This window comes from Rhipicephalus microplus, chromosome 3, assembly GCF_043290135.1.
Source record: "Rhipicephalus microplus isolate Deutch F79 chromosome 3, USDA_Rmic, whole genome shotgun sequence".
NCBI lineage: Eukaryota > Metazoa > Arthropoda > Arachnida > Ixodida > Ixodidae > Rhipicephalus > Rhipicephalus microplus.
In genome coordinates this window covers 171,965,957-171,982,332 of record NC_134702.1, presented here as the reverse complement: position 1 = coordinate 171,982,332, position 16,376 = coordinate 171,965,957, and the positions used below count along the sequence as shown (strand labels likewise).

Here is a 16,376-nt window from a genome sequence, read left to right as displayed (position 1 = left end):
TATTTACACAGAAGCTCAATTCCAATAAGCAACGTCCCTCACACATCACGCTCGATTTGAGAAGTGGCATAGAAACACATTTCAATGATGGAATATCTGAATTGAAACACTGTTGTTAACCCTAATCATCGTTGGCGAGCTCAAAATGCTCAATCAGGAAGCCACCGTCGAGTTTCACATACATTATTGCTTCGTTTGCAGTCTGCATCAAACATTAAACTCTTATCGTAGCCAGTGCTGGAGAACTCTTATCGTAGCCAGTGCTGGAGAAACAGCAGCAGTCAACACGAAACTGACAGCACTGTTAGCAGCTTGCATGCCAAAGCACATTTATGTGGCTTCATTGCTTATTTTAGTTATCTAGTTTACACAAGCAATGCAAATAAGAGAACAAATATAAAAAAACATTAACTTTGTGAGGCATAAAATGCTCGTTCAGGCAGCAACCATTGAATGTGACGCGAACCATAGTGAAATAGCAGTGCTCGGAGCACACTCATTGATTTTGTTACCAGTCAGCACTGAGAATTGAAGTGTTGTCATAGCCAGTGCTGGTGAAATAGCAGCAGTCAACATGTATCTGACAGCCACTACTATTAGCAGCTTGCATGACAAAGCACATTCATGTGGCTGCATTGTTTTTTTTTTTGTTATCTGGCTCACACAAGTAATGCAAATAGGAGAATAAATATAGAACATCATTGTCTTAGTGAAGCCCAAATGCTCGTTCAAACAGCCACCGTCAAATGTGACGAGTCCCACAGTCAAATAGCAGTAGTCGAAGCACACTTTATCACTGTTACCAGTCTGCACTGAGAATTGAAGTGTTGCCATTGTTACGGCTGGCCTGGCGATTCGTCTGGGCAGACGCCATTGTGCATACGCTGATCTACTGGGGAGGCTCTCAATCCCTTCGGTGCCTAGTCTGCCAGACGCTGTCGAAGTTTTCGGCAATTACCCAGACCATGTGGCAAGCAAAGACGAGTTCCTGACTTTCAACTATGGACCCTTTCATCGTCACTTCGAGCAGCAGCGGTGACTGATGGCCTCGGCGACTCATCTGGCGATGGGGAAGCTGTTGTGATCGGCGCCAGAGCTGACGGGGGAGCGGCGCTCTTTTTAATCCTCAATCAAGTAGCCGACCGGCCGGCTGCCTATGCCCGCCAGGCATTGTCCCTGCTAGCCAGAGGATGAGACGTCGTGTCGCCACGACGTCATAAACCATTCCAGAGAGGACAACAAAGACAACATCTTCCTTGAAAGAGACCGTGGCGGCCGCCGCAAATCGCCCCGCTAATTAAGCGAACAAATCGGCGGACCCTTTGATGTATGCTGTCAGGATCTTGGGACCTCTCGACTAGCGGCACACACACGATGAGGAAAAGCCCCACTGGCGCCACCTTGCAGTGCAGTGATCACGACTCAATATTGGACGTTCATGTGGACCGTGCATGCTCATCCCTCTCACCTGTTGTGTGTGTGTGTGATTGGTGTTCCACTCGGAGAGGAGGAGCCCGACAAGGCTTAAAACGACGCCGCGGAGTGCTGGACGTAGCTCTGAACAATGTAACGGTTCAACCACCATGCTCGTGGCTTGTAAAACCACTAACCTTTCTTTGCTATAAACAAGTGTATATAGTGCCATAAGCCTGTTTGTTTTTGTATCCTCTTCTTGTCAGCATTAGTTTCCTCCACCCGGTTACAACACGCTACCACAAGAGACCGGGTAGACCCCCATTCGCAACAACTGGTGGCAACGGTGGGATGCCATCATCAGCGACCTTCCTCCTTCCGACCCTTGACAACTGGTTGGCAGCGGTGAGATGAACTTCACGACATGGTGCTGTGCTGTGGTGAGTGCTTGGTCTTTGCTTTGACCTTCCACGCTTCAATTGTGTGAGTTTATTAGAAGCTGGATTGTGTGTGAATTAGGGAGATTACCTTTTGTGAGTTTTGAGTTGTAGGGATTCACCCATTTCTGTGTGAAATGCCGGACCAAAGTACAACGGGTACAACGGCATTCATGGCGTGGATGGCAATGCTAAGAAATTAACTTTTCGCCGTGAGTAAGCATCCAGGCATTGAAGTAAAGGAAGGAATCGGCAGGACAGCGATTGTGAGGTTGGTCTCGCAAAAAGCCAGTGAGGAGGAGATTAAAAACGTGGTAGAGATTTTAGAAAAACAGGAAATGGAGGAGAGAGAAAGAGATAGCAAAGAAAGAGAGGAAAAGCAAAGAAGGGACAGAAAAAGCGTTATCAAGCACGCGACTTGGAGATTAAACTTCTGGAACGTAAAATTGAAGCAATGCGGCGGAAGTTTCAGCCATCCGTAAGTGTAGCACACGAAAAATGCGAGAAAAACATTAGTGAGGTGCAGTTGATAGCCGTAGATAAGGCTAGCACGTTTAAGGATAGCAGCAGGTTCGATGAAGAACCAAATTTGAGTGCTGCTAAAGATGCTGCGCAGCGTAGAGAGGCCGACAAAGGCCAGAGCGAGTGCGACGAGATGCTGTGCCAGTTAAATGCTAGCGAAACAGCTAGGATAGCTGTAGAAAAGCTGGTACAGACCTCAACTGTGTTTGTCGTGACGGTGGATCTTGCAAACAATGTGGAAGTAATCAAGAACACCGGAGAAAGCTCAGGAGAAGCAGCCAAAGTAGAGAGTGAGGGCAACAGCGCGGTTGCAGATAGCTCCCAGGAAAGCCAGCGAGATTGTTCAAAGAGCTGCATTGTTCCTTATTGTGTTAACCTGTCTGCCAGTGCAGTGTGTGAACAGAAAGATGATTCGGTCAAAAATCATTTAGACTGCGTGGATGAGACAGCAGACAGAAGCACTGAGAGTGTTAACGAGCTGGAGTTGCGATTGGGAAGCTCGGAAACGAGTCGCAAAAAGCGGTGCAGACGCAAGAGATGTCGGAAAGCCGCGAGAGAGAAAAAAAGTGCTACACGGGAAAAAGACACAAAATCTTTTACCGTAGCAAGTAGGATCAGGAGCTTTGCAGCAGCGTCAAAACTGCGTTGCACGCGTCCGGGCCGCTGGACGAAAAGTAAAAAGAAAGCGGATTCGCAAATCGTATCTCGTGTAAAGCACCATTCTTGCCATTCCGTCCACAGCAAGTGTCATGGTGCGCCCTTGAGCTGTAAAACCATTGATGACTCAACCTGCGACAAATTTCAAAGCGGTGTGGGACAGGTCGGTCGCAGACGTCGCCGTAAAAGAGGGAAGCGTACGCGAGCGACAAAGCGAAGGGGTGAAAGAGGTGACAATCAGCCGGGCGAGCGACCGAAGAGTAGGTTACCAGCCAGTTCAAAGAAAGGTCCTTTGTGGCGTAAAGTAAGGTTCCAACGGTGAAAGGATAGACCATGGCGCAAGTCCTCGCGACGGAATGCGCGGTGGAGATTTAGAGCTTTTCATGGACAAGAGTGTCAACGTGGTCCTAGAAGAAAGGCCACAATTGCTAAACGCAGCATAGGAGCGAGCCCAAAAAGGGCATGGCCACTCTTTTCCACGCACTGCTCGGGCCCACTCGGCGAACCTGACAGAGGCAGGCTGAAATCGCGAATGATGCGTGACTGCGCCGTTCAGCTTGTAGCCCAGACGCGACTTTGCCTCGGGAGTTCTCGAAATCCGGCAAGACCGCGACCGTCGCGTGTGCGATTGAAGTGAGGGACAGCTGTAAGCTGGAGAAGGTGACACAGGAATTTACTGGGAAGTATGTTTGTTTGCTTATTTTTGGTTTTAAAGTAATATTCCTTTGTCATCTCCCTGGCTAGTTTGTTTAGTTAGTTTTTCACTTCAATGCTTTTTTGTAAACTTTGTGAGGGCTTCGAGTTAAATTATTAAGCGTTATGCGGAAGCAGTGACCCGCATCAGTCAGCCTATTGAGTGTAATGAGCTTCTCTAATATAAGAGCGCGTCAGTCGCAATTGAAGATTCGTACGCCCCGCTAATTTGAAAGCGTGGTAACGTTGGTCGAGCGGAGCCGAAGTGTGTATACTTCGTGCCATTTTTTTCTGTAGTATGAAGTTGTATACCGGGTTAAAAAAATAAAAATGAGAATTTCAAGGAAGGTTTTCGAATAAAACAAAATGCGATTTTCGAAATGCTCATGTTTTTGATTCTATCGGTGAAGGATTTTTAACGCAAAACTCAGGCAGGTTTTGTTAGGTGCTCCGGAAGTGTATGAAATCTAGTGTTATTTTTCATTGCGTTTGGTTCTTTGTGAACATTTACGTTAAGATGCGTGTTTATCAATGCCTTGGTTTTAGGAATTTACCTTGGTTAGGTAAGTGTTAGTATGCTAACGCTCTTTGGATCAGAGGATGATGCCGTGCTAGAGCGCACAGCAAAATCATGTGCGTTCTTTAAAAACATGGGCTGACATGAAACTACATTCAGCAAATGAGCGTGTTAGTACACGAGTTGCATTTCCCTTTGTTATTTTAGTATGTGCTCAGGGATCAGGTGAATTCTTTAGCTGCGCATTATATTATATACCGAACGTTGAGATTAGGGATGCGTTTTAAGGATTTACACAGTTCGATTTATTGAGAGAATGAAGAATGTGCACAGATACCTTGTGTATAGTGTCTGGCAGCTTTCGTGTAAAAACCATGTATTTGGTTGGGTTTCATGAAATTAGTCATGAAATTAGATGTAAGTTACAACTTAGTAGGGCAGATGGTAGGAGAAAGCTAGTTTTCAAAGAGTGAAATTATGGTTATATGGGGCCGAATTGTATTTGCCTTTGTGTGCTTTTCACGCACGCCAATTTGTCCATGATTGTAACTTTGACGGCACCAAATTGTCTCAAAATTTTAGCGTACAGGTTTTTCTTTTGTTCGTGTTTCTTGAGAAGCCTGGAGGGTTTTAAGCAGGTTCAATGTGCTCGACTGCAGCATGGTATTGTGTTGTGTGGTTCATCTTGCTGTTGTCGATCATTGTGACCTGGTTTGGAAGTCGCTTACTAGCTCGCAGCTGGAGGGTCAAAACCAGGCCATCGTCCTCGTCCCCGGCCATTCTCTTCGTGCCCAGCGGTTGGGAGCGCTGGCCAGCCGAGATTTTCCGGGTGGCGGAGGAGCTGTTACGTTTGGCCCGGAGATTCGTCTGGGCAGACGCCATTGTGCATAAGCCGATCTACTGGGCAGGCTCTCAATCCCTTCTGCACCCAGTCTGCCAGACGCTGTCGAAGATTTCGGCAATTACCCTGACCATGTGGCAAGCGAAGGCGAGGTCCTGACTTTCAACTACGGACCCTTTCGTCGTCCCTTCGAGCAGCAGCGGTGACTGATGGCCCCGGCGACTAATCTGGCGATGGGGAAGCTGTTGTGACCGGCGCCAGAGCTGACGGGAGAGCGGCGCTCCTTTTAATCCTCAATCAAGTAGCTGACCGGCCGGCTGCCTATGCCCGCCAGGCATTGTCCTTGCTAGCAGGAGGATGAGACATCGTGCGCCACGACGTCGTAAACCGTTCCAGAGAGGACAACAAAGACAGCATCTTCCTTGGAAGAGACCGTGGCGGCCGCCGCAAATCGTCCCGATAATTAAGCGAACAAATCGACGGACCCTTTGATGTATGCTGTCAGGATCGTGGGACCTCTCGACTAGCGGCACACACACGATGAGAAAGAGCCCCACTGGCGCCACCTTGCAGTGCAGCGATCACGACTCAATATTGGACGTTCACGTGGACCATGCATGCTCATCCCCCTCACCTGTTGTGTGTGTGTGTGATTGGTGTTCCACTCGGAGAGGAGGAGCCCGACAGGGCTTAAAACGACGCCGCAGAATGCTGGACGTAGCTTTGAAGCATGTAACGGTTCAACCACCACGCTCATGGTTTGTAAAACCACTAACCTTTCTTTGCTGTAAATAAGTGTAAATAGTGCCATAAACCTGTTTGTTTTTGTATCCTCTTCTTGTCAGCGTTCGCTTGCTCCACCCGGTTACAACACGCTACCGCAAGAGACCGGGTAGACCCCCATTCGCAACAACTGGTGGCAACGGTGGGATGCCATCATCAGCGACCTTCCTCCTTCCGACCCTTGGCACCATCAGGAAACAAGCGGATTATCCAGGGTCCAGAGGGTTCAAATGAAATGGGCCTTAACCTCCCTGAAGCTTAACCTCCCTGCTGGACCTGCAGAAAAGATGTCCGCAATGAATTTGTTTCCTTCTCCTATAGCCCTATGACAGTTAATATTGTCTGCAAAAATTTAAACCCCATTACATGTTTAAAAGCAAGTGATTTGTCCATAATTGAAACTATGTGTGGTTGATTTTTGAGTGTTATTAAAAGAGTTTCTGTGAAAGTTATACAAGAATCTCATTTTTTATAGGTGCTAACTTTTCCGGAAGATTTGGCCCACCCCCTTGCCATAATCATAAAATTTTAAATTTAAACTATGTGTATTACTTGGTGTGAGTAGTAGGCATATACAATATGCATAAGAACACTATAACGAGAAGTGATTCATTGTGTATTGTATGAAATCAAAACTAACTAGACGTTTGATAGCGTGTTTACTGTAAGCACATGTGAACAGTTACTGAAAAAGGCCTACCTGTCAACTTCAGGAGTGCTCGCACGAAGAGAACCAAAGCGTGCGCTACCAAATCAGTGAAGCTGAAGCAGATAGAGGAAGCTATTTTTCACAAAGGCGCTCCCTGATTTTCGAACGAAGATATTCTTTCTTGAAATGAGGGTAAACAATGCCATAGGTAAACACAAATAGAAGAAACGTGCACGTTGCTTGGACTACACTTATAAATGTCACACAGTTTTGTCTTCTTCCAGTATGATCCAACGTACCACACAAATTTTAATACTCTCCATGTGTCTTTGTCTCCCGATATATTTAATTATTAGACAGTATCTCCAAGTGCTCCGCAAGAAATAGAACGTCCAGGTGATAATAAACACTCCACAGAGGCTTAAAATAAATATGGATTGTTATTTGCAGCTAAATCTAAAAAGCATCAAGTCTTAAGCATGACCAAATGACAAAGCAGAAAAGAAAAGAGGTGAGTGAGGAAGGAGGGGTCCCCCTTATTTTTTTTTCGGCCCCTTCGCACTGTTAATCCAGGCCTGGTTATCAAAGTCAGTGTTGGTGAAATAGCACCAGTCAACATGAAACTGGCAGCCCCTGTTAGCAGCTTGCATGCGAAAGCACATTCATATTGTTGCATTGTCTATTTTGATTATCTGGCAGACACAAGTAAGGCAAATAACTGAATATAAAACATCATTAGCTTAGTGAGACCCCAATTGCTCGTTCAGGCAGCCACCGTCGAATGTGACGCGCCCCATAGTGAAATAGCAGTAGTCGGAGCACACTTTATGATTATGTTACCAGTCTGCACAGAGAATTGAAGTGTTGTCATAGCCAATTTTTATTTTATTCATCTGACTTGGGAAGTAATGCAATTGCAAGCACAGTTATAATTATAATAAACTTTGCCAGCATTGTGCTGTCATATTTACATACCAGAAAAATGCTCAGCAATGTTGAACATGTTAATGAAATTGTAAAGAAAGATGTGGCTGCAGCATGCTTTGCAAAAACAAATGCAAGACAGAAATAGGAATAAATATATACAGACATGCAAGCACTCACATATTCACACACATTAACACAAACGGGAGTGCGCAAACAGATCCAAAATAGAAAAAGGGTAAAATAACAAATATACACAAAAACGCACACACATTTACCGCAAACAAGAGTAGAATTAACTATTAGGAGTCAGTTCACAAGCCGCTGTGCCTACTTTATCGTACCTTGTTTAATGTATATAATGGCTCTGTTGCCTTCACTGTCAGGAACTTTTTAGTAGCGGCTTGTCACAATACTCAAAAAGCAGCGCTATGCTGTGATGTAGGAAAGCAAGCCGAGCGCTGGCAGCGGAACTTATGCCGTGATTGTGTCACAGCAAGCATTCTACAGCTGCCGCATGCAGTGAGCAAAGAGTTCTAAGTCACTCAGCGGTACAAATTCATGCAAAGCTTCCTTGTAACGGCACCAGTGTATCAGTCATATTTTATATTAGCACTGAGGCTAACATTAAAATAACAAACATTGCTCCCAAATGATTGGCCGTTAATAATCCAATGACATTCTCTAAAGCAGCGCGTGTTAGTCACTGATTGTCTGTATTGGTGGAAAGCAATCGATCGACGGTGCTACAAAAACTTGAACGACGCTGCTTGACGCTTGGCTATCTTATCACACTGCCGCCACCGGTCAGTCGTTTCCGTGCTCAGCTGGTAGCAACGAACCCTTGCGTTGGAGCTTGCTGTCACAAATCCTTTCTGTTGAGAAACCCGTAGGTTGATTTCATCCGCGCACGCTTTTCTCATTTATCCTGATAGAGGTTTTGCACTATCATTTCGCTAGGTCCGACGAGAAATGCAGAGGCACATTACACAAACACATCCGCCGCCCACAGTAGATATCAGGCTTTGGCAAACTCTCTTCGTCACAACTTCACTTAAGCCCATATAAAACACCATGAAACAAACACCCACGATGTTTGTTTGCATCCTTACATCGCCGCAGGATCCTGTTTCCAGAGGAACCGCAGCTCAGCGTGACTGATGTGGTTACAATCTCTCTTCGCTGACTCATGGCGCAGCTCAGCGTGACTGATGTGGTTACAATCTCTCTTCGCTGACTCATGGCTCAAAACAAATACACGTGGCACAAATTGTGTATCGTAAGCTCACAATAGTATTTATGGCTTGACAGATCACTACACACAATTCGAATTCACTCTGACGAAGGGAGACGCACACAGCCAACGGGACGCGGCCCAGTTCGAAGCGAGGGCGGCCATGTTAGGCATGTTCTCCGTCGGCTGGGACCGTGGCTAGAGTGTAGTCCGGCGCATGACGTCACCTGAAAAGCGCTTCTATAGGTAGAGACTCGCGTACATCTGCCTTTAAGAGAAAATGCTGCTGCCTTTTTACGTTGTACCCGACTATAGACCGAAAGATAAGGCAGACAGACAGACAGACACGCAGATAGATGCCCTAAGTGCTTGATATATACAAGGAAATGCTTGGCATTCTATGATAATTAATAACACAGAGACAGCACCTGTTCATGGGCCAGCCATTTTGCTTTGTGCCTTTTCTTCCTTGACTTTGTGGCAGCTTCTTGTGTGCTTGCACCAAGTTATTGCTTTTCATCATGATAGTATAAGCATAGGTCGGCATTTTGAGAGACTACTCACTCACCACAATTTTTTCAGCCTTCACCCTCACTCACGTTCATACTCACGTCTACTCCCACTCATAGGCCCTCACTCACATTCATACTCACGCCTACTCGCACTCATGAGTACTCACTAACGTTCATACTCACTCTTTCTCACACTCAAAGTACTTACTCACGTTTATACTCATGCCAACTCACACTGACTCCTATTCACTCACGTTCATACTCACTCCTTGTCACACTCAGGGTACTCACTCACGTTCATACTCACTCCTACTCACACTCATGAGTACTCACTCACGTTCAAACTCACTTCTACTCACACTGAGAGTACTCATTCACGTTCATACTCACTCTTACTCATACTCATGAGTACTGACTCACGTTCAAACTTACGCCAACTCACACTCTAGGCCCTCACTCACGGTCATACTCACGGCTACTCACACTGATGAGTACTCAATCATTTCATACTCACGACTACTCACACTTGTGAGTACTCACGTTCACACTTACGCTGGCTAGCACTCATAGGCCCTCACTCACGTTCATACTCACGACTACTCCCACTGATGAGTACTCACTCATGTTCATACTCACAGTCACTCACGTTCATACTCGCGCCTACTCACACTCATTGTTCATGGCTCACGTTCATACTCACGACTACTCACACTCTTAGAGAAATACGGACTGCTGGGCGAGTTGATAATTCATATTAACTGAGGTGCACGAAAAATTGAAGAACAAAAGGAAGACACCTCGAGACGAAGAACAAAAGGAAGACACCTCGAGACAGCGCGCCGTGTCCAGGTGTCTCCTTTTGTACTTCAATTTTTCGTGCACCTCAATTAAGACTCATACTTACTCACTCACCTTGATACTCACACCTGCTTAAGATCATAAGCCCTCACTCACCTCCACATTCACATAAGAATTCACCCTCATACTTACGCCAACCCATACTCAGGCGCACTCACCCACGTACTTTTACATTCGCATACTGATCATCATCACAGCAGGACAAAGGCCTCTCCCCTGTTCCGGCAGTCAACTCGGTCCTTTGCTTGCTGTTGGCACTTCATACCTGCAAACTTCCTAATCTCATCTGCCTACCAAACTTTGTCTCCCCTACAAAAAGGGTTCAGCTTAAATTGAGGGCGATGCAGAGAGCGATGGAAAGGAAAATAGCAGTTGTAACCTTAAGAGTCAAGAAGAGAGCAGAGTGGATCAGGGAACAAACCGGGGTTAAGGATATAATAATTGATATCAAGAAGAAATGGACATAGGCCGGGCATGTAGCGCGTAGGTAGGATAATAGCTGGTCATTAAGCATAACTGACCGGATTTTCAGAGAAAGCAAAGGGGTTAGGGGGAGACAGTAAGTTAGATGGGCAGATGAGATTAGGAAGTTCCCGGGTACAAAATGGCAGCAGCAAGCACAGGACCGAGTTGAGTGGCGGATCATGGGAGAGGCCTTTGTCCTGCAGTGGACGTTGTCAGGCCGATGATGAATATTAACATTGAGGTTGCGTTACGTGTACCCAGGTTACTCAAGAAACAATCGAGCTTAACCACTGTCGCTTTCTTTTAGGGTCGGTAGGCTCCACAAACAGGCAATGACTCAGCGCAATTACGACGCTCCTGCCCATTCATTTGTGTACCATGACGCGTAGGAGACACTGAAACATCGTTTAGAATCTCAGTAGTGTGTTACAAGCACTCAAAACACGCTTTTGTAGGCTACGACGCACGCGCGCGAAATAGAGACACTCTCGACAGCTTCAGTATACTACACGGCCGCCGCTATGATTACCCGCCAGAACCCAAGACGTTGCCATGCCATACGGCTCGGCCGCTTCGTTCGCTCCAGTGCCCCTAGCCCCTTCTGACTGCTCTAGCAGGACAGGCGGGCGCTGGGGCCTCGCCGTCACGTCGGTGCCGCGGCCAGCCCGGCCGCCCGGCCACTGGTAGGTGTTCTGTGGCCCGGCGCGCCCGTCGAGATGGCGCCTCCCCTCTGCCTCGCCTTCAGATGGAATGCGTTGCGTACGTTTTTTTTGCATTCGAGAAATTGTGCGCATCTTCGGAGATGTTTTCCTTCCTCTGTGGGTCGCGCTCACGCGGAGACTTCGTTGGCTCCGTGCCGGCAATGACGATTGCAGGAGGCCTTATGCATCTGCGGATGTGGTTAACGTTCATTGGCAGTGTGCGTACGCAGGGTTATCGCGGGCAGCCGAATCAAACGGTAATTAATGAGTTGCGTTATGTGTGTTTTTGTACTAGCCCGCGTTATGTGAATGATAGAATAAATTATCAAGGGTGATTGAGCGCTTATTGCACATTGTGTCTGCACTGTTGAAGGCATAATAAGCCGCCGAAAAGTGAAGCGAGGGTAGAAATTGAAATGGTGATGCGAACAGGGTCCGATTACGCTATCGCATACTATACTATTGACGGCAAAGCTCAACCGTCCTCCAAGCTTTCCTTTTTTTTTTTTTCTTAATGGGGCACTGAGAAGGCGAAGTTTGCACACAGCTTCGCGCTTGAGAGGTCATGAGATCACTTAAGGTTTTCGTTCAAGGCAACCTTCACTTGAGGGACAACGCAGAGATAGAAACTGCAAAATCACTGCGCACAATGTGCTTTCTCTCGCGGGCCATTTGAGCGCTTTTTTTTTGTCTCTTGCACAGTGCATTTCTTTTTTCTGAACCGGCTCGCGCGGCGATTTTCGTTAAAGAGCTTCTCAAGACCTTGTTGTTTTACATGTATAATCAGCGTGTTGCGTAGGCTGAAGCGCAAGAGGTAAGCGCAGCAAGAACGATAGCTATAGGGACAGGTAGTTCAAAGTTATTCAGCCTAGAAAATTCAAATTACAATAAAATGGACGGCTACCCTCAACTCGAGTTTTGCGCGGTCACCTCGCCCCCCCCCCCCCCCCCCCGATCTGATGTAGGATGGCTCCCCCAGTTTCCAAACTAACTGAAGGCTTTTACGTACAGGAAGCTTGCATGCCACAGTGCCCGTTATTTCCAATGTATTGAGGACGCCGTTGCGATGGTTACAAATATTTATCACACTCATAGTAGCTACTCATGTTCTTACTCACACTCACAGCAACTCACTCACCTTCGCAGTCAAGTCTACTCACACTCATGAGTACTCACCCACGTTCGTACTTACTCCTACTCACATTCATGAGCTTTCACTGACTCCTAATCACACTGATGAATACTCACTCACGTTCATACTAACGAATACTCACACTCATCAGTACTCACTCATGTTCAAACTCCTACTCACACTCATGAGTACTCACTCACACTCAGAGTACTCACTCACGTTCATACTCACTTCTACTCACACTCACAAGCTCTCACTCATTCCTACTCACACTGATGAATACTCACTCACGTTCATACTCATGGATACTCACACTGATGAATACTCACTCACGTTCATACTCCCAGATATTCACTCTGATGAGTACTCACTCACGTTAAAGCCACATCTACTCACACTCATCAGTACTCACTCACGTTCATACTCACTCATACTCACACTCAAAGTACTCACTCACGTTCATAGTCACTCTTACTCACACTCACAATACTCACTCACGTTCATACTCAATTCTACTCACGCTCAGAGTACTCACTCACATTCATCCTCACTTATACTCACACTCAGAGTAGTCACTCACATTCATACTCACTCTTATTCACACTCAGAATACTCATTCAAGTTCATACTCACTCCTACTCACACTCATGAGCACCCACTCACGTTCATACTCACCTCTACTCACACTGAAAGTACTCATTCACGTCCATACTCACTCTTACTTATACTCATGAGTACTCACTCACGTTCTACTCGCTTCTACTCATACTCATCAGTACTCACTCATACTCACACTCACCATGTTCAAATGAGTATGAATAAGTGTGAGTGAGTGTACTCATGAGTGAGTATAAAAGGGTTGCACAGGGGCGTGGCCCACGAGATGGCGCCAGCGTCGAAGAGGCAGCGCATCCATCTTTGTGGTCTCGCTCCCTGCCGCCGCGGGCAAGCAGTCGCAGAACGTACACTAGTACGTGGTACACTCACGGCTGCGCGCCTGTGCAAGATTCCTGTGCTCATAATTGTGAACTGTGCCTTATTTGGTTGCTACAATCACTCGAGGAAAAAGGCTGGTCATGACGATGCGTCTGATGTTGGCTTTTTTTTTTCATGCCTAAAATGATTGCAAACCAATCGAAAAGGTTTGAATGGTTCAGCCACACACTATGCCACATCACAGAGGTTCGCGTTTGTGGTGAAAAACTTAAGTTTTCGCGACGTGCGCTATGAAGCTTTGTTTACGCAGCAAGAGACGAGCGCGCAGACTACGACCGCGATCGCTGCTTATCACCGGTATCATTCAGGTGGGTGTGGCGTGTTACTGATTTCGGTGTGTTAGTAAACAGTCATCGACGCAGTGCGTTCTCGTTTACCCATGCTTTAAAGAGCCGAGCACATCAACGTCGATCAGTTACAATCGAGACCGTATGTGATTTCTGGGTGCGCAACTGCCCGACGCGCGTCATTGGACCTTGCAGCAAAGAGCATTTTTGATCGCAAGCGGCTTGGGCTCAATCACGAACGAACTATGACAATTGTATCACCTCACATGCTCTTGCAAATAGTGAAGCCCTTCCACACAAAGAATTCGTGAAGCGCCACCACCGCGGTGAAAAAAAAATTATTCGTCCGAGCACTGAGCAAGGAAAACAAGTCACATTTCCGACGACGACGCGGCGGCCGTCTCCGAGGTCTCTAACTCGATGCTGTTGGACCCATCCGCTATTCACATAGTTGTGGGCGTCCATCAATTTACAGGCTTTAAGCTCATCCCTTGTTTCGAAGCTTGTGCCGCCAACAAGGTGGTTCTTAATGTCCGTGAGCTCGATGCGGGAATAACACTTCACATCACACACAGCTTCATCGCTTCTGAAGTCGAACAGGACGATATCCGCCGAAAATGTGAACCTTATGTTCGTAGCGAAGTTTCACCGGACTTCAGAAGTCACGCGCGTAAGCAGGCAGTCGAGTTTCACCACGTTGGTACAGTACGTAGTGGCACGTACACAACCTCTTACTGCCGCTCGCCGCTTCAAAAAGGGCGCGCTTAGACCACTGACATGGCGGTAGAGGCAAACGCCGCTAGCGCCTCAAGCGGATGACGTCACATGCACCCCTTCTATGCCAAGCTATGAGTATAAGTACAGCATTCATGGATTGAAACAGACATATTTAGGGCTATGTAGCAAAAACACTTATGTTTCGACTGTCTTCAGTTGGGGCCATATCAGTGTAGTTTAAACGAAGAGTGTACATAAAACCAAAAATTATTCCTAGAGACCAGATTTGCTTTGACATGATGTGGTAATTTTGAAAAAAATTCATGATGCCTTTGAATCGGCGAGTACTGCAATAGGCACTAAATAATGACATTGCTTATCGTATTCCTGCGAGGCTGGGTGATATCTTCATAAATCGCAACCAAGTCGCTCTATACCCACAGAGGGAAATGCCTAGCGACTGGGCATGAACGGAAGCAAGCAAGCTGCGCCTTCGTCCATAGGACAGTACCGCATGTGCACTTGGAGCAGGGTACCACCTGCTGCCTGTCGAACTCCCAGCAAAAGTACTCGACTACAAGCAACGGCAAAAGGGCGTAGAACTTGTAACCAGTAATGGCAAGAAAATGCAACACTACTGAGTAAAAAACATAACTAGTTCTCTGCAAATGGCACCGCTTGGGAAGAAGACAGACCTCTACTCTAAGACTGTGTACTTGAAAGGTGTTTAGTCGTACTTAAAACGTTTCGAGCATTTCTTAATGTGTAATGGTACAGCAGCGGCAAACTGGTTTGCTGCCACTTAGAAAATTGCCCTGTACAGGGCACTAGTGGTCATAGAGTTTCCTAATAAACACTAGAGGAAACTCTGGCGCCAGTGCCTAAGGGAGCTGCAATGCACGGCTCTCCAGCCAGCATGGGAATGATGGGTAGTGCACAGATGTGTCTAATCTTCATACTTCTGGCCTGCTTCGTACTTCTGGCACCATGTGTGTTCGTGTGGCTTGGAGCTGTTTTCTCACAAAACGAAAATCAACAAATGTTCAGCGGTTGCTTTTCACCACCTTATTTTTTTAGGTTTACCATTCTGAATCAGGTCAGAAAGTTGAAAAGGGTTTGTTCTTTTCTTCAAAACGAAACCGTAACTAGCAATAAACAAAGCGGCAAGTACGATTCGCCACCAGCGAGTACAAGACTAGGCAAATTTGTGTACTACCCATCATTCCCATGGTCGCTGAACGATCACAGCGCCAGAGTCCCCTCTAGTTAATTTTGGGAAACTCTATGCTAGTGGTGACAGCCACTCAGCAAATGTGGGACCCGTTGTGTCCCTGTGATCTCCAGCGACAGCACAGCTCTGGCAGACTGGGCTCGCCCTACGCCATCTCCTGACGCCGACAAGAGCTCTCGCCGAGTGGTGCCCAGTACTCAGACTCCTGAGACCGTGTCTATCTTTCCTATCTCCTCTTTACTTCCGTTGGTCGCTGTCCCTGTGCCTCGCTCTTTCCTTCCCCTTTATATATTATCTATTTACCTTTTAATCCCTCCTTTACCCCCACCCCTCGTGAGCAACTGTTGAGGTGTCCTCTCCCTGAGAGACAGTTATAGGGCTCCATTTTCTCTTTTTTTCATTCAAAATCACTCACAATCGTGTGGTGGCTAAGTCCAAAGACGAGAGCATGATGTTACGTGGCATTGTTGTAAAGGACAATCGCGGAAAGTAACCAGTTCTGATCGGGAAAAATTTGATGGAATGCCTAAAACTTGAATGGCTTGAACTTTGCCAGATTGAGGCCGAAGCGAGAGCTGTGGCTGTAATACAAAAGTACCTGGGCATCTTCTCAACAATAATCAGAACAGTACAAAAATTTTCAGCAAATATTCTAAAAAATTCAGGCTCCGCTCCTGTGTTTTATTTTTGCAAGGAAATAGTTATTTGCATTGCAGGAAAAAGTTCAGCAGCAACTAGGCTCCACCACTAATCATAATCACGAAGAAAATGACTGTGTTCGTATATCTGGGGCAGACAAGACAACAA

The 16,376-nt window shown here is 46.5% G+C and overlaps 1 protein-coding gene across 4 annotated transcripts in view; it reads right to left on the bottom strand.

Annotated features, from left to right (window-relative positions):
- Nucleotides 1–16,376, bottom strand: part of LOC119167541 (uncharacterized) — a 195,065-nt gene that overhangs the window by 170,971 nt on the left and 7,718 nt on the right. Inside the window, exon 2 of one of the 4 annotated variants that reach the window (XM_075887691.1) lies at nt 5,896–6,139. The exons of 2 other annotated variants lie outside the window; for them this stretch is intronic. Coding sequence is in view for 1 of the 2 variants with exons in the window: in XM_075887688.1 (XP_075743803.1) it covers nt 8,528–8,542 (15 nt within the window). In the remaining variant the exon portion in view is untranslated. Of the gene's footprint in view, nt 1–5,895; nt 6,140–8,527; nt 8,631–16,376 lie in introns of those variants that run through there. One more of the 4 variants, XM_075887688.1, reaches the window with a different exon arrangement.